The sequence below is a fragment of the Daphnia magna genome, linkage group LG7 (assembly GCF_020631705.1).
Source record: "Daphnia magna isolate NIES linkage group LG7, ASM2063170v1.1, whole genome shotgun sequence".
Taxonomy (NCBI): Eukaryota; Metazoa; Arthropoda; class Branchiopoda; order Diplostraca; family Daphniidae; genus Daphnia; species Daphnia magna.
Window position 1 is genome coordinate 10,404,853 of NC_059188.1, and position 22,439 is coordinate 10,427,291.

The 22,439-nt window shown below is 40.5% G+C and overlaps 6 protein-coding genes across 16 annotated transcripts in view; 1 reads left to right on the forward strand and 5 right to left on the reverse strand.

Moving 5' to 3' along the window:
• Positions 1-3,611, reverse strand: part of LOC116926109 (synaptotagmin-7) — a 38,416-nt gene extending 34,805 nt beyond the window's left edge. For 2 of the 4 annotated variants that reach the window (XM_045176794.1, XM_045176793.1), the window contains exons 1-3: positions 3,313-3,605; positions 3,119-3,227; positions 2,769-3,020 (exon numbers count right to left, since the gene is read on the reverse strand). The gene's annotated coding sequence lies outside the window, so the exon portion shown is untranslated. Of the gene's footprint in view, positions 1-2,768; positions 3,021-3,118; positions 3,228-3,312 lie in introns of all 4 variants that reach the window. The other 2 variants (XR_006649346.1, XM_045176789.1) reach the window with 2 other exon arrangements.
• A 663-nt stretch (positions 3,612-4,274) lies between these two features.
• LOC116926107 lies at positions 4,275-7,064 on the reverse strand. 4 transcript variants are annotated; one of them, XM_032932891.2, is made up of 3 exons: positions 7,013-7,064; positions 6,892-6,952; positions 4,275-6,464 (listed from the first exon to the last, which is right to left on the reverse strand). In XM_032932891.2, exon 3 carries the CDS (start codon positions 6,453-6,455, stop codon positions 4,764-4,766), a length of 1,692 nt encoding a protein of 563 aa, XP_032788782.2. In that variant the 5' UTR covers positions 6,456-6,464; positions 6,892-6,952; positions 7,013-7,064; the 3' UTR covers positions 4,275-4,763. The 4 variants fall into 4 exon arrangements, with proteins under 4 accessions (XP_032788782.2, XP_045032734.1, XP_045032733.1 ...); XM_045176799.1 differs by having other exon boundaries at positions 4,275-4,679; positions 4,768-6,464; positions 6,892-7,046; XM_045176798.1 differs by having other exon boundaries at positions 6,892-7,045.
• Positions 7,065-7,160: 96 nt separating this feature from the next.
• On the reverse strand, positions 7,161-12,667 carry LOC116926104 (serine/threonine-protein kinase DCLK1). 2 transcript variants are annotated; one of them, XM_032932885.2, is made up of 16 exons: positions 12,525-12,667; positions 12,077-12,303; positions 11,542-12,015; positions 11,105-11,473; positions 10,936-11,013; positions 10,569-10,665; positions 10,315-10,392; positions 10,079-10,254; positions 9,915-10,012; positions 9,791-9,842; positions 9,609-9,734; positions 9,404-9,550; positions 8,945-9,334; positions 8,751-8,879; positions 8,077-8,537; positions 7,834-7,944 (listed from the first exon to the last, which is right to left on the reverse strand). In XM_032932885.2, exons 1-15 carry the CDS (start codon positions 12,607-12,609, stop codon positions 8,496-8,498), a joined length of 2,568 nt encoding a protein of 855 aa, XP_032788776.1. In that variant the 5' UTR covers positions 12,610-12,667; the 3' UTR covers positions 7,834-7,944; positions 8,077-8,495. The 2 variants fall into 2 exon arrangements, with proteins under 2 accessions (XP_032788775.1, XP_032788776.1); XM_032932884.2 differs by lacking the exon at positions 8,077-8,537 and having other exon boundaries at positions 7,161-7,944.
• A 767-nt stretch (positions 12,668-13,434) lies between these two features.
• LOC116926106 (T-complex protein 1 subunit beta) lies at positions 13,435-16,184 on the reverse strand. Its single transcript, XM_032932888.2, has 9 exons — positions 16,025-16,184; positions 15,607-15,780; positions 15,259-15,524; positions 14,872-15,175; positions 14,692-14,819; positions 14,349-14,523; positions 14,115-14,292; positions 13,844-14,047; positions 13,435-13,777 (listed from the first exon to the last, which is right to left on the reverse strand). Exons 1-9 carry the CDS (start codon positions 16,025-16,027, stop codon positions 13,605-13,607), a joined length of 1,605 nt encoding a protein of 534 aa, XP_032788779.2. The 5' UTR covers positions 16,028-16,184; the 3' UTR covers positions 13,435-13,604.
• Positions 16,185-16,192: 8 nt separating this feature from the next.
• On the forward strand, positions 16,193-17,686 carry LOC116926112 (CCR4-NOT transcription complex subunit 7). Of its 4 annotated transcripts, none has more exons than XM_032932901.2 (5): positions 16,193-16,227; positions 16,328-16,446; positions 16,518-16,827; positions 16,889-17,306; positions 17,377-17,686. In XM_032932901.2, exons 2-5 carry the CDS (start codon positions 16,431-16,433, stop codon positions 17,497-17,499), a joined length of 867 nt encoding a protein of 288 aa, XP_032788792.1. In that variant the 5' UTR covers positions 16,193-16,227; positions 16,328-16,430; the 3' UTR covers positions 17,500-17,686. The 4 variants fall into 4 exon arrangements, with proteins under 4 accessions (XP_032788792.1, XP_032788791.1, XP_032788790.1 ...); XM_032932899.2 differs by having other exon boundaries at positions 16,209-16,227; positions 16,328-16,455; XM_032932900.2 differs by having other exon boundaries at positions 16,208-16,446.
• LOC116926105 lies at positions 17,611-21,011 on the reverse strand. Its single transcript, XM_032932886.2, has 10 exons — positions 20,789-21,011; positions 20,190-20,708; positions 19,542-20,097; positions 19,090-19,459; positions 18,848-19,022; positions 18,641-18,787; positions 18,442-18,576; positions 18,215-18,383; positions 17,991-18,148; positions 17,611-17,896 (listed from the first exon to the last, which is right to left on the reverse strand). The coding sequence occupies exons 1-10, from the start codon at positions 20,891-20,893 to the stop codon at positions 17,732-17,734; spliced, it is 2,499 nt and encodes an 832-aa protein (XP_032788777.2). The 5' UTR covers positions 20,894-21,011; the 3' UTR covers positions 17,611-17,731.
• Between the last annotated feature and the right edge of the window lie 1,428 nt (positions 21,012-22,439).

The window sequence follows — 22,439 nt, forward strand, 5'->3', positions numbered from 1 at the left end:
CGATAGGCACCAGGAACGAAAATCGTGACGTTAGAAAAATTCGTTTAGCCCCACTCATGCGAACGCGTCGTACAGACTGACTCTTAACTTTATTTTTAATGATGAAAATGTTAGGTTGAAAATCGAAAAACATGAAACCCTTCCCCCCATAAAATTAAAGAAAAAAAAAAAGAAAAGAGTAAGTCGAAGATGTTAATCTAAAAAAGAGGAGGGAGACGGGAGAAGTTCGTCCTCTATACACTCGACGGTTATCAAAGCGAGTTACGGCCAGCCGGGAAGGTCGTGTTTGGCGAGGTACCTAACGTCTCATCCAACTAATCCACTATCAAAGGGCCTCTGATAGCGATCAATCCCAATCCCAACACACAAAGAAAGAGGAGAGGTTCCAGTATTTCGTTTCGTCTTTCACCTCATTCAGATTATCCCCCCTCCCAAAAAAAACAAAACAAAAACAAACATGGGAATACCGTGAAAAGCTGGGCTTGATCAAAACTCATTTCGGCCGTGACAAACAAAAAGCAGAGTAATAAACATAATAGAAGAAATTCAATTTCAAGTCGTCGACTTCCTCGATAGCCACCGCGTGTAACGACTTCATCTGGTTAGACACTAAAGGCCGCACGATGGAACGATGTGACGACCGACGGCAGGTCGTAAACACTTGGCGGCCGTTCAGCGCATTGTGTGCGCACCAGATGAGCGGCCAAAAAGGAAAAAAATGATGGATTCGATGGTTTCTAATCCACCGACGCACCATTCTTTTCGAAAAACCTAATCAAGAGCAGTGCACCCTCTCTGTGCTGATCAAACAAGATTCGCAGCAGCTTTCCCTCGAGCAACTAAGTCCTCCTGTCAACGTTCCAAGAAATTTTCAATTCCAATTTTTTTTTTAAGTAAATACCCGACAGTGTCTGTCACATCCAAGGGGAGGGCTGACAACATGGACCACCGTTAGCAGCTTGTCAATAACGCCGTTCAAATATTGCAATCTGCCTCATCGCATTTCCATTTTTAAATCTACGCCATTTTTCACCTGCCATGAGAAACGTCGATTTTGTAAAGCGGCAGCACATAATGCACGAAAGAAAACAGACAAACAAACAAAAAACAGGCCCATAACTATCCTATTTATCCGAAGCGCAAACACAGGCGATGATTTATTCAACATGGGACGTTCGAATGCATTCGCATCACGCGCGAATCTACGCAACGGAACTAGAAAACGACCTGTAGATGATTATCAGCAACATGTCGATCTATGACAATCGAATCATTAGAACGGCGTCGAAAGAATCGATCCGGCTCATTGATTTTCTGGTATCACCAGCACGACAGGGCAAACTGGATCGAAAAAAGAAGGGAAAGAAAAAAAAAAAAAAAAACCTGTCATGACACGGGTCGATCGGTCGATGAACGGGTTAAAAATATCCACCTGATGACTCCAGGAAAGAAAAAAAGAAAAATAAATACATCAGGGTATTTACTTGAATTGATAATTGTATCGATTTTTAGGCCGTACCGGAAGAATACAAGTGCTATTTTTTTTTTATTCGATATGTTTTAGTTATTGGGGATTTTTGCTCCTAGCAGAGATTGCGAGATTTTGCTTCTTTCAAAATGAATCGAGTACCAACGATAGAACTTTTTACGCATCGTTGCATTTCTTAGATGTAGGACTGAGTGCAATATCAAAAATAAACTTTGCTTCAAAGCTTTAAAGATTTTTTTTAAAATCACAAAACACAATCCCAATGGAATTTAAAGAGCTCCAACTCTCTTTTGAAAAAATAAATAAAAATAAATTCACTTCGATGGATACGTGATCCGCCATTTCAAACACATCGACTTCGATAAGAGAAAGACACAAATAAACGCAAAACAGCATCGCTTCGATGAGATCGGCAAAGCGTGTCGATAAATATCGACAATAATAACAACAATACGCAAAAACAAAACGAAAAAAAAAAAAAAGGGAATACTTCGAGTGTAAATAAAACAGGTTGACAGGTGCGCCCTTACACGATGGGGGACGAGATAACAGACGTCTAGTCCCTGGGAAAACTTGTTTTTTTCTTTCTTTCTTCACCCGAGCGCCCAACCAATCGAGCATGTGAATGATCACCAACAACAGCCACGTGTAGAGCAGACAAGGGATGGAATAAAAGAAAGAAAAACTTCTTGCCAGGCGTGCAGCAATGGGAGCTGGCCTTTCCCCAAACAACTGATTGTTCCTATTTCCCCCAAATTCATTTGTTTTGCTAACCAAAATAATATCGAATGTCGGTGACGATTAGAAGAGGAATAAAAACAGGCGGACGCTGAAAGAACGCAAGTGCCAATTCATCGCTTGGAGTTGACCTAGATGATTGATTATCATCACCTTGCAATCATCATCTCTCTCTCTAGCCTCTTTTTTTCTCGCTTACAATATTCAGTAAAAGCTTGCTAGCACCAGTAGGCGGCAAACAGGGAAACAACTCGAAAATGTGCACAAGATCGATCGCGGCTCAAGCTAAAGTGCTCTGGTCTCTGCTTCAATGTATGCCAATAGAGAGACTCTGTATTAGTCTGAATCAGCGCGAAGCCCCTGCAACCCCTGACTAAGTAGAAGTGCAAACGGAAATAAACAGAATACAATAATAGAAAGAAGGGGGGGAGAAAGAAACAGAATGGATAATGATCCAGTCGTCCGTCGTTTGTTGATAACGGAAACGAATGGAAAAGCTGGAAAGAAAAAGAAAAAGAACAAAGAGAATGGAAACACTTACCGCTTTTTGTGCAACGGAAACGGAGCGGAAGGTGTTGATTTGGTGGAAATGCGTTGACTAACAAGCAGCAAAAGAGCGGGTGTGGTTCGGAGGTGGTACGCCAATACAACCCTTTAGCTGTGAGGGCTCCCGCGTGAAACTTAATAATCCTGTTTGGGAGTCGTTGCTTGCAGATTGAAACACAATGTCGGAAAGCACTTTTTGTTTTTGTTTTAACGTTCGCTTCACCCAGAACAACAAACTTTAAAAATCCTGCAAAAGTAAATAAATAAGAAAAAGAGGTGATATGATATAATAAATACAATTGATGAAAACAAGTAATCTATTACATCGCTTGACATTTAACTCACCCGCATCCAGTTGTCCATTAGTAGCAGGTGCTCTCTAGGACCACCAGCCCAACGAACGGAGAAACTCATTTGACAGGGTGAAACGGTGTGGCGTGTCCAAAGGTTCAATCTATAAGAAGAAAATAAGAATAACAACTAGTCACGGTGGCGGATCCTCTCATAAAAACGAAACGGATCCATCACAACAGACTGACCGTGCGGAATCGGGAAGTGGCTGACTGCCGGGAATGAGCTTCCGTTCTGTTCTCCGCCTTCAGAACACCTGACGAACCCAAAAGCTGCGTGCGGGAGCGAGAGCTGAGAGAGCGTACAGTCTCACTGGCTCCGCCTGCCATTGGTCTGCGCTTACGCAATGCACCAAGTCGGCCAGCCTCTTTTCGTGCTTCACTCAAAAGACGAGAGCAATCACTAGTCATCAGCGGAAGGAGTCGGACGAGAAGGTCTGTCGGTTTCATTTACCCTCGTTGCATTTTTTAAGAACAAATAAAAGGGAACAAAAGAAAGAATGTTTGATTAAGTTTTTACGGTGGTCTTGCTACAATATACAACTGTGGCTTACTTACATAAGAACCTCGGAGACGGGCATTCATTAACCCTCTGGAACATACGCTCGACAGTTGGCCGGACGACAAACATGTTTGAGTGTACTTTCCTAGATGGAGCATATCCATTATCATTCATCCTTTGTTGCGCTTTGTCTCTTCTTCCTTGGTGTTTGGCACTGCAGAAAAGCAAGTGAATGGCACGCGAAAAGCGACATAAGCGTATTGCCCGCAGATATATCACTATATCTCACGCCCGCTCGAGCCAGCTAAAAAATAAGAGATAAAAAGAAAACTTGTTAGATGCGAATCGCAGACAATTAAAGACACAAAACCCACTCACATTTTGGAATGGTGGAACGCCATAGTGGGGAACCGCGCACATCAGCAAGGCGAATGGGAAGAAGGGCTTTCGTGTAATCTTGCCAGTGACACACGAACTTGAAGTTCCACTATTCAAATCCCAAGGAAGCAACAACGCACTCTTTGTGATAAATTGAAGCTACAGACAAATTGAATTGCAACAGAAATGCCACCTAAAGGTAGAATTTCAAATGGAATTTAACAAAAATTTATGTGGTACCCTCCTAGGAAAGATATGAAAATGGATAGGGTTAATTTGAAGCCCATCGATGTATTGCGAACATCCGTGTGCGAAACTGTGTAAAACCCCAAAACAAAAGATTTAAACCCCACAACTAGTACCCAAAATCAACATATCCTACAAAATCAATAGGAAACATATCAATGAATATACATTTGCCCCAAAAAAAACAGGAAGAAAAGGGAAAGGAAACGCCCCATAAAAAAAAAGAAGAGACAAGAAAACAGAATTATAATGGCAATAAACAAACATGAAATTTTTTGTTCTATCAAAGGAATAATATTTTTTTTTTCCGTTTGACTTGGATGCGCACTACTTGACGAGCCATATCTCTGGGTTAGAAAATGAAGACAACAAAAGGGAGCTCAGGAATCGAGGTGCAATCAAATAAATTTGGGTAGTTTTCAAACATCAGCTGTCCAAAAATAATTTGAAATATTAAAATAAAATCCGTTAGCCAACATATTCCGCCCAAAAGAAATTCCAAGAATCCGGGAACTCACACAGTAGGGTTTGGCATGGAACGCCGGCGATCTTGAAATAAGCGTTTGGAGGTATTTCGTTTCACGTCTTCGAGCTGACGCTGGATAAGGGAAATATGACGAAGGAATGCAGTATTGTGCTTGCGCTGTGCTCGACGGAAGGCATCAAAACGGGCCTGAAGATCGAGCAATTGCTGGCCTTGCGTAGGTTTACGCCCTTTGCCCGTCACCGGTTTACTGTCAGCCAGGTTGCTGTTGATTACTTTGCTCTTTGTCTTAATAGGATTATGAAGCGGCTCTTCGAATCCGTCCGGTGGTATAACAAAGACGGCTGAATCAAACTGAGAAATCTGCTGGTGAGGATTGCTGTCCTTTTGGGTCTTCCATCTTGAATGGGATGCCCTGCGGGTAGCAGGTGCAGTGAAACACCTTACGAGATCCGCCCTCTCAGCAAGAAGAGGAACCAATGCTTTGCGGAATAGTCGGATGACTACACATGGGTTTGTCCAATCTAATTGAATGTCAAACCACAGACAGAGCACCCTGACAAAGTTTTTCCTTGTGTCTTTGTTTTGAAGCCAACGGTTGTGTAATTCGATGATGACGCCATTTTTTAGCTCTTCCGCTTGTAGCTTATTTTGGTTATGCGGAAGGGCAGTCATATAAAAAACAGATGAGAAGATACCGATGGCAGTGCAGAACGGACCAATCTCGGAATTGCCTGGAATGGGGTTCAAAGCGGATTCAGGATTTGAAGGTGATGGACCAACCGCATCAAAAATGATTTCATCGGCAAGCCGGGGTGATTCCGGTAGTTTTCCAGGTTCTAATCCAAGGTCGCTGGTAATTGGATAATGAGTGACTTTGGTTTCGAACTGGACCGGATTTGGTAAACAGGGTGATTCTTCATCTGTCTGTGTGGCTTCAGGTTGAACAATGCTACAATCCTGTTCTGAAATTTTCTTTACAAGAACAGTTAAGTCGGCCGTGACGATGACTTGATCGGTGCTTGAGATATTTCCGGATGGGGGGTCGGACTGGGTATTGTTTCCGGTATCTGATTGTGTTAGGCACGTGGCCTCTGTTGATGATTCAAAATTTGTTTGTTCAATATCTGTTGAATGTTTTGCATCTGAAGACAAGTTGAGCAATCGGTATAGCTGACTTCTGCTACAATCGGGCTGAAGAGGAAGGAGCTGGTGATGAGTATGGTTTTCTTCCAACTTCTCCTTCTGATCATGTGTTTCGATGTTTACGGCAAAACACTGCGTGCTTCCGTAGGTATCAGTATACTGGACATACTGCCATTCACGCGATTCTCGTGAGGCAGAAAGGCTGTCGACATCCATCGAATTTTGTTGAGTATCGACAGCCCCCGGATACTCATCAGCTTCCTTCATTCGTAACACTGCTCCTTCAACATCCTGTACATCAGAATGGATCAAACCATCAGTTAAAATCTGCCGGTATTGTTCAACAGTTTGTTTTATTTCCATGTCAAAGTGACTTATGGGTGTAATTGTTTCAATGTCAATTTCTTCATTTGACTCATTTTCCAGGTAACATTGAACCGAGTCAGTATTCAAGTCCAAACTATAACTGAAATCTGCAGAATGGACAGCTGCAGCCATATAGCTGTTAGGGGTGTCAAACATATATGGAATAAAAAGGGAGGGTTCTTGCTGGTCATAACTCCACTTGAAATCCATTTTGAGATTCTGAAAAGAAAAAACTTGTCAATGGATTATTCAGAACGAATAACTAAGTTTCGACATGTGCCTGTAAATGTTGAAAATAGTATGCAAGACTTATAGGAAAAACTGCAAGATGTAAAACAATTGAAAGGCCCCGAATTAAATGTAACATTTTGCAAACAGATGGTAAAATCATTCATGGTAGGCATAATACCAATTCAATTTGCATTTGATTACAATAAAAAATTTGACAAGAACTAGCTGATCAACTATCTCAACACTTGATATATGATACGATTATCTTGTACGAGAAAATGTTTTTCCAAGTGTTGCTTTAACAAAGAATTATGGCGGGGAACTTCAGAAAGGGCACAACGTCATGCACGTGGAGCCAGATAACGCCAGATAGTATGAAAACGTGCTTCGACAGCAGAGTGATTACGATTTTTACCTGTAGGTTTTACCTAGGAGCTCAATTTTACTTTGGTGTTCGGCACTTTTCTAAATAAAATCTGTTTGACAAAATTTCATATCAAACAAAGGCACCACCTCATCGCATTCAGATGACTTACGTTAACCTTGACTCTTCAACCTTGTTTCATCACTGTACTGTCTCGAGAGGGATTCAAAATCTTTACATCGCATAAGTTGACCGCTAGAGGCGCTAGCATTCCACCTGGCGGCAAATTTATTAAAATTTTCTACGAATTTAAGGCGGGCTTTTCCATTGCAGCATCTGTATATTGTTCATTGCTATTTCACATTAACAGTAAAGGATAACTGTTGCTTACAATAAAGCATGCTAACTCAGCTAATGGAAGAAAACAAGTTTTAGGGACAATGGGCAGAAGAAGTAAATACGAGAACATGCGGAAAATAGAGAAAAACCGATAGCTTTAATGGGACATTAAAATATGCTTTCAATTGTTTCGCAATCACTTCATAAAAAGGGCAACCATCAAGGCAACTGTCGTGCATCATTTACTCATTTGTCTTTCTTTTCTTTTTTTCTTCTTAACGAGAGGGGAAAGGGAGAAATCAGCAAGTTTACTCTAATTGCATCTTTGGTTTAGAACTGCATAATTTCTAAATAGCTCCCCAATTGTTTGTTTTTTTGTGTTTTCCTATTTAAACTTTGACATTTAACTTCTACTGCATCAAAGAACGTTTTAGGTGCATCTCGGATCTGCATTCATGCATCTGCCATATTCTGCACACTACTGGCGTACACAAACTTGTACAAGAAAGTATCATATACGGTTCAAGGATATAACTTGTGCAAGATACATCGATGCCTTTGACAATCGAACCTCAACATAAACAGACAATACGTTGGATATCTCGCTTTCGTTCGTGAAGTACTCTCGTTGCAGGCATCAGTTTATGTTTTTTGGAGATGTCGATTATGCACGTGATACTGTTGTTTTCATTTTACTAGTGGCAATCTTCGTCGAGGAGATCCACATTTCCACATGAACTTCAACGGCATCTCTAGCGCCGTTGTCTGAAAAAAAATCAAAATAAGGGAATTGATTATTTAGTCGAGATCGGTAAGTTTCACTTGAGTAAAAAAAGATATCACGGCAACATTATGGGAGAAAAAAATAAAAAACTGAAAACGAACAAAACAACTTACGACAGAGGTGGTTGGGTAGAACAGGAAACTGAAGAGTGGTATGGGAGGGAAAAAACGCTAGTAAAAACGAATCCAAATGAAGCTGGCAGAAATGAGTGCTGATTGGTGTGGGTAAAAAAAAAAATACACCCAGGAGATAGACGTGAGTTTTGGTACAAATTAAATTGAAATCAAGACTAGAGCGGTGCAAAGAAAGAAGAGCAATCAACAAATTCAAATATCGTCAATTTTTGTGAGATTAAAATAAATGTTTCAAAGGAAATCGTGTGAATTATAAGTGACTCGAATAAGAGTTGGATGCCTAGTATCATTTCGAGGGGAATCAGGTTTGATGTTCGTTCTAAATGGTATGAAATGAAAATAATAAAAAAGAGAAAACGAAATACGAAGGGAATATGGGGGAAGAGGTGTAACCCAACTCAGAGCACTTGCAATGAATGGAGACAGGGTGTCGATTCGGCCTAAAAAATCAAATAGCCTTTCAATTATTGTTAACTGATATTAACAGAAATGAAAATATAAGGAAATGAAAAAATTTTGTGATATGGAGAACAAAAAAAAAAACTGGTAAATAAAAGGAAAAATATAAATAAATATACATATACATGTAGATGTATACATATATTTTTTAATTATTGGGAAATAGGTGGAAGATCACATGGAGGAGGACCTACAGTGATAAGTGACTTGGGTGATTTCTTAGCAGTGGCTTGTGCAGCCGACAGCTCAGTCGCTGAGTGACTTGTGTCAAAATGAAGTCCTAAGCGGCTACATTGTTGGGTGTCGGGCCAATCTTCATCCTCCTATGGATATAAAAAGAGAATAGTAGAAAAATTTAATATAGGGAGAATAGAATAAAACAACTTACCGTTAGCCACGGATGTTGGAGGACCTCCATGGCCGAGAATCTTAGCTCGGGATCGGTTTGTAACATGAGCGTAATCATGTCTTTGGCCATCTGGCTTGCATCATCCCAATATGGAGAGGCGAATTCAAAATGTCCAGCCAAAATAGTTTCGAAAAGCTCTTCTTGGTCATTGGTTGGACTGACAAAGGGTGGGTATCCGCAGAGGAGAATGAAAACGATAACTCCCATGGCCCATACGTCCACCTTTAGCCAGTAACCCGTTTCTAGAAGGATTTCTGGAGCTACGTACGTCGGTGTACCGCACACCGTGTAGAGCAGTTGATGTGTCTCTTCAGCTAAACCAAAGTCACCCAGTTTTAAAGAGCGCATTCCATCCGGTAAGTTTACCACCTGGTGGAAGTATGATGTGTCAAAACGGAAAAAAGCCTAATCGAAATTACGTGACATGGTATATCTTACAAATAGGTTTTCCGGTTTCACGTCACGATGTACTATATTGAGCGAGTGGAGATAAGAAAGTGCCGAAGCTAAGTCAAATGTCATTCGTTTGGCTTCCGGTTCACTAAACTTGCCAGCAGCAGCAATGGCATCGAACAGGTCGCCTCCCTGTTCGGTAATGATATACAATGAAATTAATTTTAGTTATTTTCTTGTTATTTCTCACCTCAACAAGTTCCAAAACCAGACAGAGAATGCTATTGGCATCGATAACGTCATAAAGTTTTACAACATTCGGATGTCTTAATCGACCAAGAACTTGTACTTCACTTTCAAGTACCACTTCTTTGCCCTGCGAAAAGAACCACACATTAGATGCAGAATCATTTTGGGATGATATGGTCTTACTTGGCAACGCTTTTTATCGATTAGCTTCAACGCAAAACGATCTCGCGTTCGTCTAAACAAGGAAAAATATAAAATCCATTATTTGGAGATTCGCTATTCCGAAAACATCTAATGACTTTTTTACCTATCGATGCCCTCACGAACAACGGCAAAATTTCCATCGCCGATAATACGTCCGACCTCGTAACGAATCTCAACCACGATTGGCACATCTACCACCATCTACCCACACATGTTCATAGCTTCGTAAGATAGCTTTTCTTATTGCACATGTTACTTTAAATAAACCTGATTAGATGATGCTAATTCATCTGGATCTTCATAAACACGCGGAAGTGAAGAGTCACGCGGTCGTTGCTCCACGTCAACTCCTGCGACTCCTACAACCATGCTTTTCCCCATGCTTCCGCCAGCCCTTCCGTTTGATGGTGAACGGTGAGTCTGAGAGGTTCCTCCGGTGTATCCTATAAATATATCGTCTAAATTTAGGTCAGGGGAATCTCCACATTTTTAAAATGTATCACCAGTTCTCGAGCTGCCACTTTTTCCTCTTCGTGTATTCATCGGACTGCGGGCGATAAATGGTGGTAGATATTTAATTTCTAAAGAAAAAAAAAAGAGAAAAAGGAAAATACATTCAAAATTTTTCTAAATATGAGTATATCAGAGAAATGGTTATTAGAGGGTATTAAACTCTACATATATTGAATTTTTCACACCCACAAACATGGGTTTTAATATTTTTCTTAGAATGGATTGAAGTTGCATGTTCAACTACCGTTGGAAGTGAGGTCAAAATCATCGTGAGAAAATTTCTCGTTGCCATAGGCGATAAAGATGAAATCCGGACCGAAGAAATCAGCCAAGCATCCCACCTAAGATATACAAGCCACAGAAAGTAAGACCATTGACGACAGACTCTCCCGTAATGGTGCAACCGCAGCTCGGACATATTTGTTGAAAGTACCAGAGGTAATCATCTGAACATGAAGGCCGCGACGGCGGCAACTTTCTCTCAATTTAATTTTTTTCACAAGGTAAGTGTTAAAATTTACGAGAATTCAATACCAGTTTATCTATCCTAAATAGAACACTAAAAGGCTATCGGAAAATAGCAGATAATAACAAATAAAAGGAAAAATTACCTGTCTTCCATCTGCCGTGTACAACTTACGAACGGTTCCTGAATCTGGTCGGATTGCCTCCGTTATATCGCTCAATACCTGTGACCAAACAAAACACGATGGGATCAGAACACGCATGAAGTTTACTCAGCAGATGTGACTCCGTTATTAGACCACAAGTGCTACCAACCTGTTCGTAAGTGAAGGCAGTTTTCTTGTTGAGTAGGAGACGTACAGCTTTGCGAGGCCGACTGCCATTGCGAATAATCGTAATGAGACGTGGCTTCATGTATTCCGCCCAGCGAATGCTACTATCACCGCCATTTCCCATAGACGCGCTGTAGACACTGCTGCTTGCACCATTGCTATTGTTATTTGCGTGATTTTTATTCCTACGCTCCTTCCACTGGTCTAAGCCAGAGATCATGGATGCTTCGCGGCATATAGCTCCTTGCCCATAAGTAATGCGCGACCTACGCATGGCCGTTGTTCCAGCACACTTGGTGTATTCTAGTTTCTTAAATTGATCGCTGGATGCACAAACGTAGCACTCACCATCCTACGAAAAATGAAATGAAGTACATGAAAAACAGAAGAAAAAAAAGACCTTAATAAAACCTGTCTCACCTGTAATTCGTCTATCGTATTAATTTTACTACCATCAGTAGTGAAAATAAATCGGACTCCTTGATGAAGGTTGACTCGATCCCCAACGAGTCTATTCAACTCAGAGAGGAGAGAATCAAAGGTGCGGTATTTCTCAGCTGAAACGGCCAGTGTAACGCCTTTAAAGAAACGATCGCCGTTGCGGTAAAATTTGACCTTGCGAGCCTTTTTTTCGGCTGACTTAAGCGCCAACGGCTTTCGATTCTTTGCAAGTTTGTCATTGTTATTGCTTGCGCCAGTCGTTGTTATGAGCGAATGCGTCATCAGCTCACTGATCTCTTCTCTGCTCTTCTCCGAACAACTTTCTTCGCTTGCCGAATAGCTTGGAGCATAAAGGCTCAACCTGTCCCTACCGTTTGACAGGCTGCTGCTGCGAATGTGACCATTCGTGCCTTTCGAGTTTCTCCTCTTCACTTCCATTGATTCATTAGAAAACTGGGTAGTGTTAAAGTAAGATTAATAAAAAGAACTACAGTATTCGTTGAATAACATTAACCTGATCCTCCTTGACAGGAGCATTTCCAACTGAAGAACTCCGAATCTCTTTAAGTGATACAGGTTTCCCAAGTGAAAGCCTGTGCTTGTTGGCAGGTCTCAGTTGAGCTGTTGAAGGTCTAGGAGGTAGCTGGATTTTGGGGATCATGGATTTTGGACGATTTCGTGGAAGGTGTGCTGGGCTAGTTCCAGGGCTAGTCTTTGCAGAACAATCTGATGGCACAGAACCTAAAAATAAAGAGCAAAATAAAATAGGATGTGTATAAGGCATACTGTCTTGAAAGCATTCAAACAAATAATGTCTGGCAAAAGAATTGTGTGATGGTCCGTGGCCTCAAACAAAGTAAGATCCACACAAAGATTTAGGTTCCCCTAAATTGCCAACTTCTCTGCTGGCATGTGCACATAACATTGTATATTCAGCTAAAAGTGGCTGAACAATTTATTACCTTCTGCAGAGCAAGAACCTGAGGAAGAAAATGAGCTTTCTACTGAAGGTGGGGGTAGCAATGACTTCACTTTTGTTGCAGACATAGTTCACTAAACACGGGTAGGCTTCCCACGCTAATGACTCAAATTTCCCACATACAGTATCGAATGCATCGGCGACATTATTTTACACGGAAGCAATACACACGGTCAACAAAAACAATAGCCTTGGTACATTCGAATAGACGGATTTCACTAAGTATGGTTTAGTCACTTTGCATCGATATCTTATCACGAAGGTTACTTTTACACAATTACATCAAATGTGCACGGTAACTCCAACGGGTGAAATCCAATAGCACAATACGAGGAAGTTCCTTGAGGCAAAACGGCTATTTCAACACGCAGAACACTCTGCACCCTTCCTTCTCTCTGCCATCTTATAGACTGCTGAAGAAAAGCTAAAGAAAAAAACTTGATACCCACACTCAGGCAAAAAGCATAGTTGCCAAACAAACAAAGGGAACGAAAGGGAAAACCATGGGAAAACTTCGCTTGATTTGTCCGGCCTCGCCGAAAGCTCAATGCCGGCTAGTCCAAATGAGTCTTTAGATAATTGAGGTTTATACCTGTTTTGAAGGTAATTTGTATTTCTTTTCCTTACATTTCAAGTAACTAAAAAATCAATGGATGATTCTCTTATATTCAGTTAATTAAAGGGAAAGGTGAAGGAAAAATTACAAAAATGGCTTCACTTGAAAACGGCTTAACATACCAACTATAATGAGATTGCGCCCACGTTTTTCATTTGGTAAGTAAATCGAGCTCCACGGAATCCATCTTCTTTATCTTTTAGTGATATTAAGATAGAATTATTTCCTCAACTTTCAATGCAAATATTAATGAAAATGAAGCAAAAGAAGAAAACACTTTCACTAAGCAATTGTTCAGTGTATCAGCTGTAGTAGATTTAGGATCAGTACAGGACGATGAAGCAAAAAGAGTGGGATCAAGCAAATCAGTGAAAACCACTTTGGGGCAAAAAAAAAATTGGATGCGAATTCAGATTAGAGCGTAAGCTGTGCATCGGCGGAGTAACTTTAACAATGACTCCTGTCTTGTTCACGACGGCGAGGTGCTGCCTTTATGATATCATCAACACGAACAATCATTTCGGCAGCTTCGGCTGCCGATACTAGTACTTGTCGCTTGACAACAAACGATTCGGTTATGCCTAACTGCTGCATACAATCAGCTTTTCCGAGGTCCATATCTATAAAATATAAAAGGCATTTCAGAATTACAACAAAAACGTGCTTTTCTTGCTACACTTCCTTACTTAGCCCGTATGTAGATTTGCCCTCTGCATGTGCAGCTCGGAGCTCGGACACTAGCTGGGCTGAGTCATAACCCGCATTATCAGCAATCACGATGGGCAGCTGAAGAAGAGCGCGGGCAAAAGCCTCCATCGCCATCGATTCTTTACCCGGAGTCTTGGCAGCTAAAGCATACACTGCCATAGCCATAAGTACTTCACTGCAACCTTGGAATGGAAATAACGTATCGAAAATTAATAGTTGCCAGAATAATATCGATTGATGAATTTGTACCTCCACCATAGACAGTGCGTGTCTCTTTGACCGTTGACGAAAGAACACACAAAGCATCATGAATTGAACGTTCTGCTTCATCAAGAATTTGCTGGGTTGCACCGCGTAATACAAGGGTGCAGGCTTCACCCAATGGAACGCCTGAGAAACGCAACAGCTTGTCTTCTCCGATCATGATCTATTATTTAAATGTTCAATAACGTTTACGTTATAAAAAAAACCTGCCTAACTTACCTCTTCAATAAGATCGCAACGTCCAAGTTTAACTAGTTCGGGATGGCCGAATGTAGAAACGATTTCTCCTCCAGTAACCAATGCAAGGCGTTCGATGCCGTCAAAATCGGCGTGTTCCACAGCCATTACTCCAGCATCAGCGAACAACTGTTCAGGGTAGTTATAGATCAACTGCCTACAACGCAGAATAAATTACAAAGCGTTAATTCTTTACATTCAAAGATCTAAAGGATCTCTTATGGAATAAAGCTATTAAATCTACGGGCAACGGCGGCATGACATACGTGAACCTCTTCTTATACCATAGAAGAATTATCAAAATACAGAATTATAAATCAATAACCTGTTAACGAAGACGTTGCAATTATGTTTCAAGATGAGGTCAATTTTTTCCTTCATTTTCTCTTTTTCGGCAAGCTCGAGTTCTGCTACTTTGGCAACGGAATCGACACGGATGCGTGATCCGAAAACCTGATTTTATCGGTTAGGTTCCGTTTCTGCTTGACATTTTACATTTTAATACCTTGATTTTGTCAGTGTCCATAGGCGTATTGGCAATAAGGATGCGGGCGTTTTCAACTCTCTTGGGTTGATTCACTCCCGGTTTCTTGTCCAATAAAAATCCAGTGTCAAGAAACGAATCTGTGAGGGTACCTCCTTGCTTTTTGATGATTTGAATAGCTTGCAGGTTTCCTGATCCTTTCAGACGCAAAACAGCGTCAACAGAGATTTTTGCGAAGAATTCCTTGTGCTGTGAAAGAATTTTTGAGCTCAAAGTAGTCCTTGCTATGTTCATTAAATCCTCGCGAAATTTAACTTCGTCTTTTCTATAAACAAAAGAAAAGTTAGTTTTTCATATCTTTAAATCCAAGTCAATTACAACAAAAACATAACTTGATAATCACTTTACCCATTATCAATAGCTGCATTGGTAAGAGCTTCTTTGGCAGCCTGAGAGGCTTTACGCCACCCAGCAATGATGGTTTGGGGATGAAACTTCATTTCAACAAGTTTATCGGCTTCACGCAACAGTTCTGAAGCCAGGACTGTTACTGATGTTGTGCCATCACCAACTTCAGCATCTTGGGTTTTGGACATGTCCACAAGAACTTTAGCTGCAGGATTATCCACTCCTACTGCTTTCAAAATTGTAGCACCATCATTTGTCACTTCAACCTTAGAAAAAGTTCATATCAGTTATTTTTAAAAATTAATTAATCAATAAAAATGGTAGTCATTCAGCAAAATATGAACATACTTGTCCTTCATTGCGGCCAACACCAATAAGAATTTTGTCCATGCCCTTGGGTCCCAGGGTGCTCTTCACTAGCTCACCAATGGCAATGGCACCAACAAAACAGGACAATCGAGCAATTTCAGCTTTTTCTTCTTCACCCTCATGCTTCAAGATTCTGGTTGGGTTGAGTGAGACCTAAATAAAGCATAATTATATAACCATTACAGATGTGTTTGCTTGCTTTCACTGGGGGAGAAAACGGTAAAGGATGGAACGACAATTTGCATATTAACCATGTGACTCTTCTGTCAAATGACGGCGACGCATTAAAAAAAAACGAAACCGTCACCTTTAAGAAGTTTTAGATTTAAAAGGTTGAAAACAAGTCAAATGCTTCAACATTCAAACGAAAGTAATTGAAAGAAAGTATTTTTAATACCATTTTTGGGATAGCCGGTTGGAGTGATTCGGATACTGACTTGCAAGAAATACGTTTCACCACAAGCACGAGGGGTACTCTCTGATGGCAGAAGAAAGAAGGTGTAGCTGGTTACTGTTTAGACCTTATCCCTGCCGAAATGCATCGCCTATCGTTCGTCAGTTGTTTTTTTCGTCACTGTAGAAAATCAGAAAACATTTCAGGTGAAGTTCAGTCGATGTGTCAAATATCATTTTAAATTAACCTAGTGTTGTTAATATCGAATTAATTGTAGGGTTCTTTTATCAATTTATTGTTTTGAAGGCTTGAGTGATGTGCTACTGGATATGCTAGTTGATACGAACTTTATTCTTGTGTAATCTAGTGTGTTGATCACTGGGTTTCTGAAACTTCACTATCCATAGCCATGCCAACTTCAACTGGTACAAATCGTAATTAAATTTGCCCCCATCATATTATTATTACGCATATTTCACTCTTTCGCATTCCTTAGGAAATATGCATCCTAGTAATGAAGAGTGTGGGATTCGGGAAGTATGGGCTCACAACTTGGAAGATGAATTTCGGCATATTCGCCAGATTGTGCAAGCATATAACTATGTAGCCATGGACACAGAGTTCCCAGGAGTAGTCGCCCGCCCCATTGGTGAATTTCGTAGCCCTGCTGATTACCAGTACCAGCTTTTAAAGTGTAATGTAGACCTTCTGAAAATCATACAACTGGGCTTGAGTTTCCTAAACAAAGATGGCAAAACACCTTCTGGGTACACTACCTGGCAATTCAATTTCAAGTTTAATCTTGGGTATGGTTTTCAATATGTTTGATTTTTATCTTAAGCATTACATTTTCTTATTTCTTCATAGGGAAGATATGTATGCACAGGACAGTATAGAACTGCTCCAGAACTCTGGTCTCCAATTCAAAAAACATGAAGAAGAAGGCATAGACCCCTTAGATTTTGCCGAACTAATGATGACTTCTGGGATTGTTTTGATGGATAATATCAAGTGGTTGTCATTCCACAGTGGATATGACTTTGGCTATATGCTAAAAATGCTGACTAACCACCACCTGCCTCAGGAGGAAAGCGAGTTCTTTGAGCTTCTGAGGATTTATTTTCCAACTATCTACGACGTCAAATATCTCATGAAGAGTTGCAAAAACCTTAAGGGTGGATTGCAGGAAGTAGCAGACCAACTAGAACTTGAAAGAATTGGTCCACAACATCAGGCTGGTTCAGATTCTTTACTTACAGGAGTGGCATTCTTCAAAATGAGAGAGGTACCATCGCGTGAACTTTTTTTCATTTTTGCGACTACCGTGAATTGACATTATCGTTCTGAAACCCTAGTTGTTCTTCGAGGATAACATTGACGATGCCAAATACTGCGGTCACCTTTACGGCTTAGGCAATTCTTTTGTGGTCAACGGTAACAGCTTCCACGACAATGGCGATGCCACTAATTCGTCTTAAGCGATATCTCACAAACACACTTCATTAGTTTTTTTAATTTTTAAACCGAGAAACCATTCTTTGCGCGGAATGATTCTACCATACAAAGCAGAATTATTCGAACACACAAAATTTGTAATGAAGATATCTCTGTATTTCAGACGTTGCAAAAAAGGTTCCACCAATACAGACCTGTGTATTTCTATTATCTCAATTTGTTGATCATTCTTCTCCTCAAAAGTTTTATTACATCTCATTTATCCTCAAAAAGTTTGTTCTTCCCTGATGATAAATCATAGATAAACTCTTGAATTTTCTCGAGTTTGTTTAGTTTCTTTTTGGTTTCTTGACATGATTTCTCAGATTCGATGAGGCGCGCCTCCAAATCTTGGCGCAATATTTCAGATTTCTTCACCGCCTGGGAAGATAAATTATTTTTTAAGGTTTGGCCGTGCAAGTTAAAGAATCTAGTTTTTGGTATTTTATCTAGATCTAAAACATAAATACCCTACCTGGCTTAGTGAAGTGATTTCTCTGTCCTTCTCTTCGCCCTCTTTTTCCCTTTTCCGAAGTGTTTTCGCTAAATTATCACTACAGGATTTAACCTCTTGAAGGTCTTGTGTCTGTTTTTCGAGTTCTTTGTCCTTTTTTTCACACGCCAATCTTAGTCCTAGGAAGTCGCAATAACCACTCAGTTAGATGTAAAGTATAACTAATACGTTGTACTTATAGCTACCTTCACAAGATTTTTGTGATTTTTTCAACTCTTCGTCCAAATCTTCATTTTTCTGAATAAGGTTCCTGATTTGTTTCATAGCCGAATCAAGCTGGGATTGGATCTGGTTCGTCGCTTCAGTTTGCGCAAGTTCAAATTTGTCTTTTTCTCTTTGCATCCGCTCACGTTCCTGAAACAGAAAATATCGTTTACTTTTCTGGCTAAGGCCCATAATTGTGCAGAATAACTTTTCTCCAATCAGACTGGTTCACTCTTTGGGTCTCATGCATTTTTTCCAGACGTCTGGTTAGTCCTCGATTCTCCGCCTCCTTGGATTCGACCAGTTCATTTTTGCTAAGAACCATGGCCATCATTCGTTCGTTCTATAATCAATATGGAATATTTAGTTAGCAAATTACACGAGAATATCCAAAAATATTACAGCACCTCGGCTTTTATTTGCAGTAGATTTATTTTTAACGTATTGAGCTCTTGTTGTGTGGAATCCAATTGCAGCTTCAGTCGATGCTCTTCCCGCTCACGCCGTCCAAGTTGTAATTCCATCAGCTCAAGGATCTCGCATTTTTTCATGTTCTAAATCGACCCAAGTTCCATAAATGACACAAAAACTATTCTACTAGCGTACGCTTTTACCTCCCAAAATTTCTCCTGGTTAAGCATTTGTTTTGTAAGGTTATCAATTTTTTTCATCTGCTCAGGAGACAGGTTCCAATTCAAAAATGCGCGATTTACTGATTGCTCGCGATCTTCCGTGACGCTGCCACGTCGCGTGCATAATTGATCCAAGGCATGTGATAAGCCCATCACACTGTTATCGCGTAAAAAAAAACTTATGTAGCAACTGACAGACATGATTTAAATTTTTCTGTACGCACCTATCACTAGAAAATCCTAAGGTACCGACTAGGGCTAGCGCATCTTGCTTGACATGGCAGTCACCCTGCAAAATTGCGGATGCAAGGCACTGATGCACATTAGGCTGCCCTAGCATATAACTGTACTTCTGCAAGTAGTCAGCGTCACGGCAAGCAATTTGCGCCAGGAGGGTCAGACACTCGACAACGATGATTTTCGTTTCTGATGTATAATGCGCCATAACACCAGGATTGAGAGAAAGGTTCGAATCTGCTTTCTTTTCGTCCACTTCTTCGCTAAGCATCACGAAGTTTGATACTATGTTGACAAAGGAGTCCGGTTTGAGCAGCGATGTAATGCGAGTGTTGGAAGGTGAAACTTTATATAGCTGTGCAAAATAAATGTTAAGTTAAGGAAATAAACTAAATAAATTATCTTTTGTGTTAATGATTAAATAGTTTTAAAAGGATATTTTGTAGAATTTGCAAGGAATGTCCAAGAATTCTGCAGGATGTCTTGCATGTGGGGTTTTTAAAATTGTTGAGTTGATTTACAACTTGACTGAAAAGTTGTTCGAGGATATCTTCCATTAAATGAAGACTGGGCGAGCTTTTAACTAAATCCGCCAGTAGTTCGAGTAGGTTTTCGGTCAATGCAACATTTTGAAAAAGTGGAATAAGGGATGGTATGTAGGCTTCGGTGAACTTTTTGTTAGGGAGTAAATGGGTTCTAAGCAACTTCGTTATGAAGAGCAGAATGCTGTTGGTTGTACTTGTATGTTTGGAAAAAGCAAGTAAAGCGACCATGTCTTTCAAACAGTCTTCCAGTAGCTCTTGAAAATGAGGGGTTTTCATCATTTCAAGGATGAGGCGATCACGCGACATCCAAGAAAATATGGATCCACAGCGCTGGATAAGATTTGTGTTGTTTGTTTTCGCCCCTATTGGAAGTACATCGACAACCGTTTTTAAGTAGTTTGCCAGCATCGCTTCGCTAATAGAGCTAGTCGCCAATATACTAAAGACCACCTAAAGTGAAAACAATGGAAGAATGATTTACTAAGATTTCTATATATTATAAAGAAAAGATGAAGAAAAATACATAATAAATAAATAATTACCTGAGAAGCATGAAGTTGAACTAAGGGATTGTTTGCTTGCAACTGGATAAGATACTGGAGTAATAACTCAGATCGATTTTCTCTCTGAAGTTCATTGATTACAACATAGTTTTCAAAGCACAAATTTGATAGTACTGCGAGTAAATGTGGCAAAGTGTAGTCACACTTTTCCAAGATAGAATTAGTTAAATATTTCAAAATGTTTCCAAGCCAGTAGCCTGTTCTTTCCACAATTATGCCTTCACTCAATGTCTCTATTGCAGACAGCAATAACACTGCTTTGTCAGCCTCCAGTTGCCCATGAAGATATTGTGAGAGAATTGGTACAAATTCTAATTCACAGAGAAGTTGAAAAATTGATGAATCTGAACTCAGATGCTTAACCAGTTCTACAGCCTTCCACCCTAGACAGGATTTGTTGTCACATGTTCTTAAAAGCTCTCTAAGATTGATGAAAAATTCTATAATATCTAGCTGGCTGGTATCAAAAACTGAAAGATTTTCCATGCAGCAAATGACCTACCACAGATAGAAAAGTATAATTAAAGAACCTTTTACTTCTAGTTGATTAGATTTTTTACAAATAATGGCACAATTACCTGAAGACACCTTTGTATTTCCGATTCATAGCGTTCACATTTTGAACGTGTATAGTCGGGAACTAGGCTTACAAAGCTTTGAATTAAACGGTTTTTCGTAGACATCTTCCCTAATTAAAAATAAACCTCTCGTATTTTCAGTTCTTCATCTATCAAAACCAGCACAAGAAACTTTGAAATGTTTGGGGTTTGGGCTATGGGGATGGATCAGGCTCTTGAATTTCAAACAAGCCCTGTTGTCAGATATCAAATAAAGATTCACTGATCCGCGCCAACCCGCCAACCCGCCAAGGCGCCAATTAGGGCTCGGCCCCGATCGTTTTCGATCGGGGCGAACCGCGGTTTGCCGGCCAAAAATCACCAAACCGTCGGTTCGGTTTAGCCGTTTTTGACTTCGGTGCGGTTCTCGGTTTGGAATTCGTCAAACCGGTGCGAACCGCCGCCATTTTGAAATTTTTTGAAAATTTGGCGGAAATTTCAAATCCACCAATCAAATCGCGTTGAGCGTAAAGTGGTGCCAATGGTTGCCAGGTGGGACCTGAGTTGAACTTCGAACTTTGACTGACTGACACTTAATTGAGTCAGGTCAGGCTGTCAGGCATTGCTGTTATGCTGAATGCTGTATACTGTATAGTCACATTCGCACCACAAGCTGTTTGAGTTTGACTGAATGCACAATGGCAAGTAAACGAGGACCATTCTTTCATAGCTGCTATTACATCCACAAAAACTACTGAATCAAAAGCAGATGAATTGAAACAGTATGTAAATGAGGAGACCGAGCCCAGTAACTGTGATCCGACCGATATACTAAGTTACTGGGACCAAAGGTCTAAAAGATGGCCTAAACTATCAAACATGGCTAGAGATATGTTAAGCATTCCAGCCACTAGTGCAGGCAGTGAGAGGGCGTTCAGCACTGGAAAAGATTGTTTTGGAATTGCTAGGATGAGCCTTAATTCCGAGACTGTTGAAGCCCTCATCTGCTTGCGCTCATGGTTTAAAGCCGGTTTGATCAAAGAAATTGATTCACGTTCCCACAATCGACTGAATTCGATATTGAAAACATTGACGAATGATGATTAAGAAAATTGTTGTAATGATGTGGGCAAAAATACAACTGGTTTTTCGCATAATTTACGACTTATACTGTTGTGTAAACTGTGTAAAACTTGTTGTGTAAACTGTCAAAACCGCGGTTCTAACGGGTCACACCGCGGTTCTTGAGTCACACCGCGGTTTTCCTAAAACCGCGGTGTATTGTTGTTTTTCCTAAAACCGTTTTCCTAAAACCGCGGTGTGACCCGTAAGAACCGCGGTGTGACTCAACAAACCGCGGTGCGATCGGTTCCCAAAAATTGATAAACCGAACCGCACCGGTTTGGCCTTTTTAAAAAAAGGAACCGCGCGGTTCGGCCAAAATCGTACCCGATCGTCGCGGGGCCGAGCCCTAGCGCCAATGCACCAAGTTGGAATGGAAGTTGCTAAACCGCAAAACCAAATCCAGAGCAGTCATAGCTGGTCATGGAGGTGATGGCAGAGTCATAGAACCCTGGTTCGTTCACGACAGGGGGGGAATCGTCTGTCTTTGTGCTGAATTTCGGAAATAGCAGTCAGAGCCTCCAGCGGGTGTGTGATAAGTGCACCAATC

Coding starts and splice junctions, on each gene's coding strand:
- LOC116926107 (XM_032932891.2), bottom strand. CDS start 6,455: ATGGATTTCAAGTGGAGTTATGACCAGCAAGAACCCTCCCTTTTTATT.
- LOC116926112 (XM_032932899.2), top strand. CDS start 16,431: ATGCCAACTTCAACTGGTACAAATC. Junction 16,456..16,517: donor AACTTCAACTGGTACAAATC/GTAATTAAATTT, acceptor CGCATTCCTTAG/GAAATATGCATCCTAGTAAT. Junction 16,828..16,888: donor AATTTCAAGTTTAATCTTGG/GTATGGTTTTCA, acceptor ATTTCTTCATAG/GGAAGATATGTATGCACAGG.
- LOC116926104 (XM_032932884.2), bottom strand. CDS start 12,609: ATGTCTGCAACAAAAGTGAAGTCATTGCTACCCCCACCTTCAGTAGAA. Junction 10,255..10,314: donor AAGTGGCAGCTCGAGAACTG/GTGATACATTTT, acceptor ATATATTTATAG/GATACACCGGAGGAACCTCT. Junction 8,880..8,944: donor TCCAACATCCGTGGCTAACG/GTAAGTTGTTTT, acceptor TTATATCCATAG/GAGGATGAAGATTGGCCCGA.
- LOC116926105 (XM_032932886.2), bottom strand. CDS start 20,893: ATGTCTACGAAAAACCGTTTAATTCAAAGCTTTGTAAGCCTAGTTCCC. Junction 20,709..20,788: donor AAATACAAAGGTGTCTTCAG/GTAATTGTGCCA, acceptor TATCTGTGGTAG/GTCATTTGCTGCATGGAAAA. Junction 20,098..20,189: donor TTCAACTTCATGCTTCTCAG/GTAATTATTTAT, acceptor TTTTCACTTTAG/GTGGTCTTTAGTATATTGGC.
- LOC116926106 (XM_032932888.2), bottom strand. Junction 14,524..14,691: donor TGCAACGTCTTCGTTAACAG/GTTATTGATTTA, acceptor TCTGCGTTGTAG/GCAGTTGATCTATAACTACC. Junction 14,048..14,114: donor ACGCACTGTCTATGGTGGAG/GTACAAATTCAT, acceptor TTCCATTCCAAG/GTTGCAGTGAAGTACTTATG.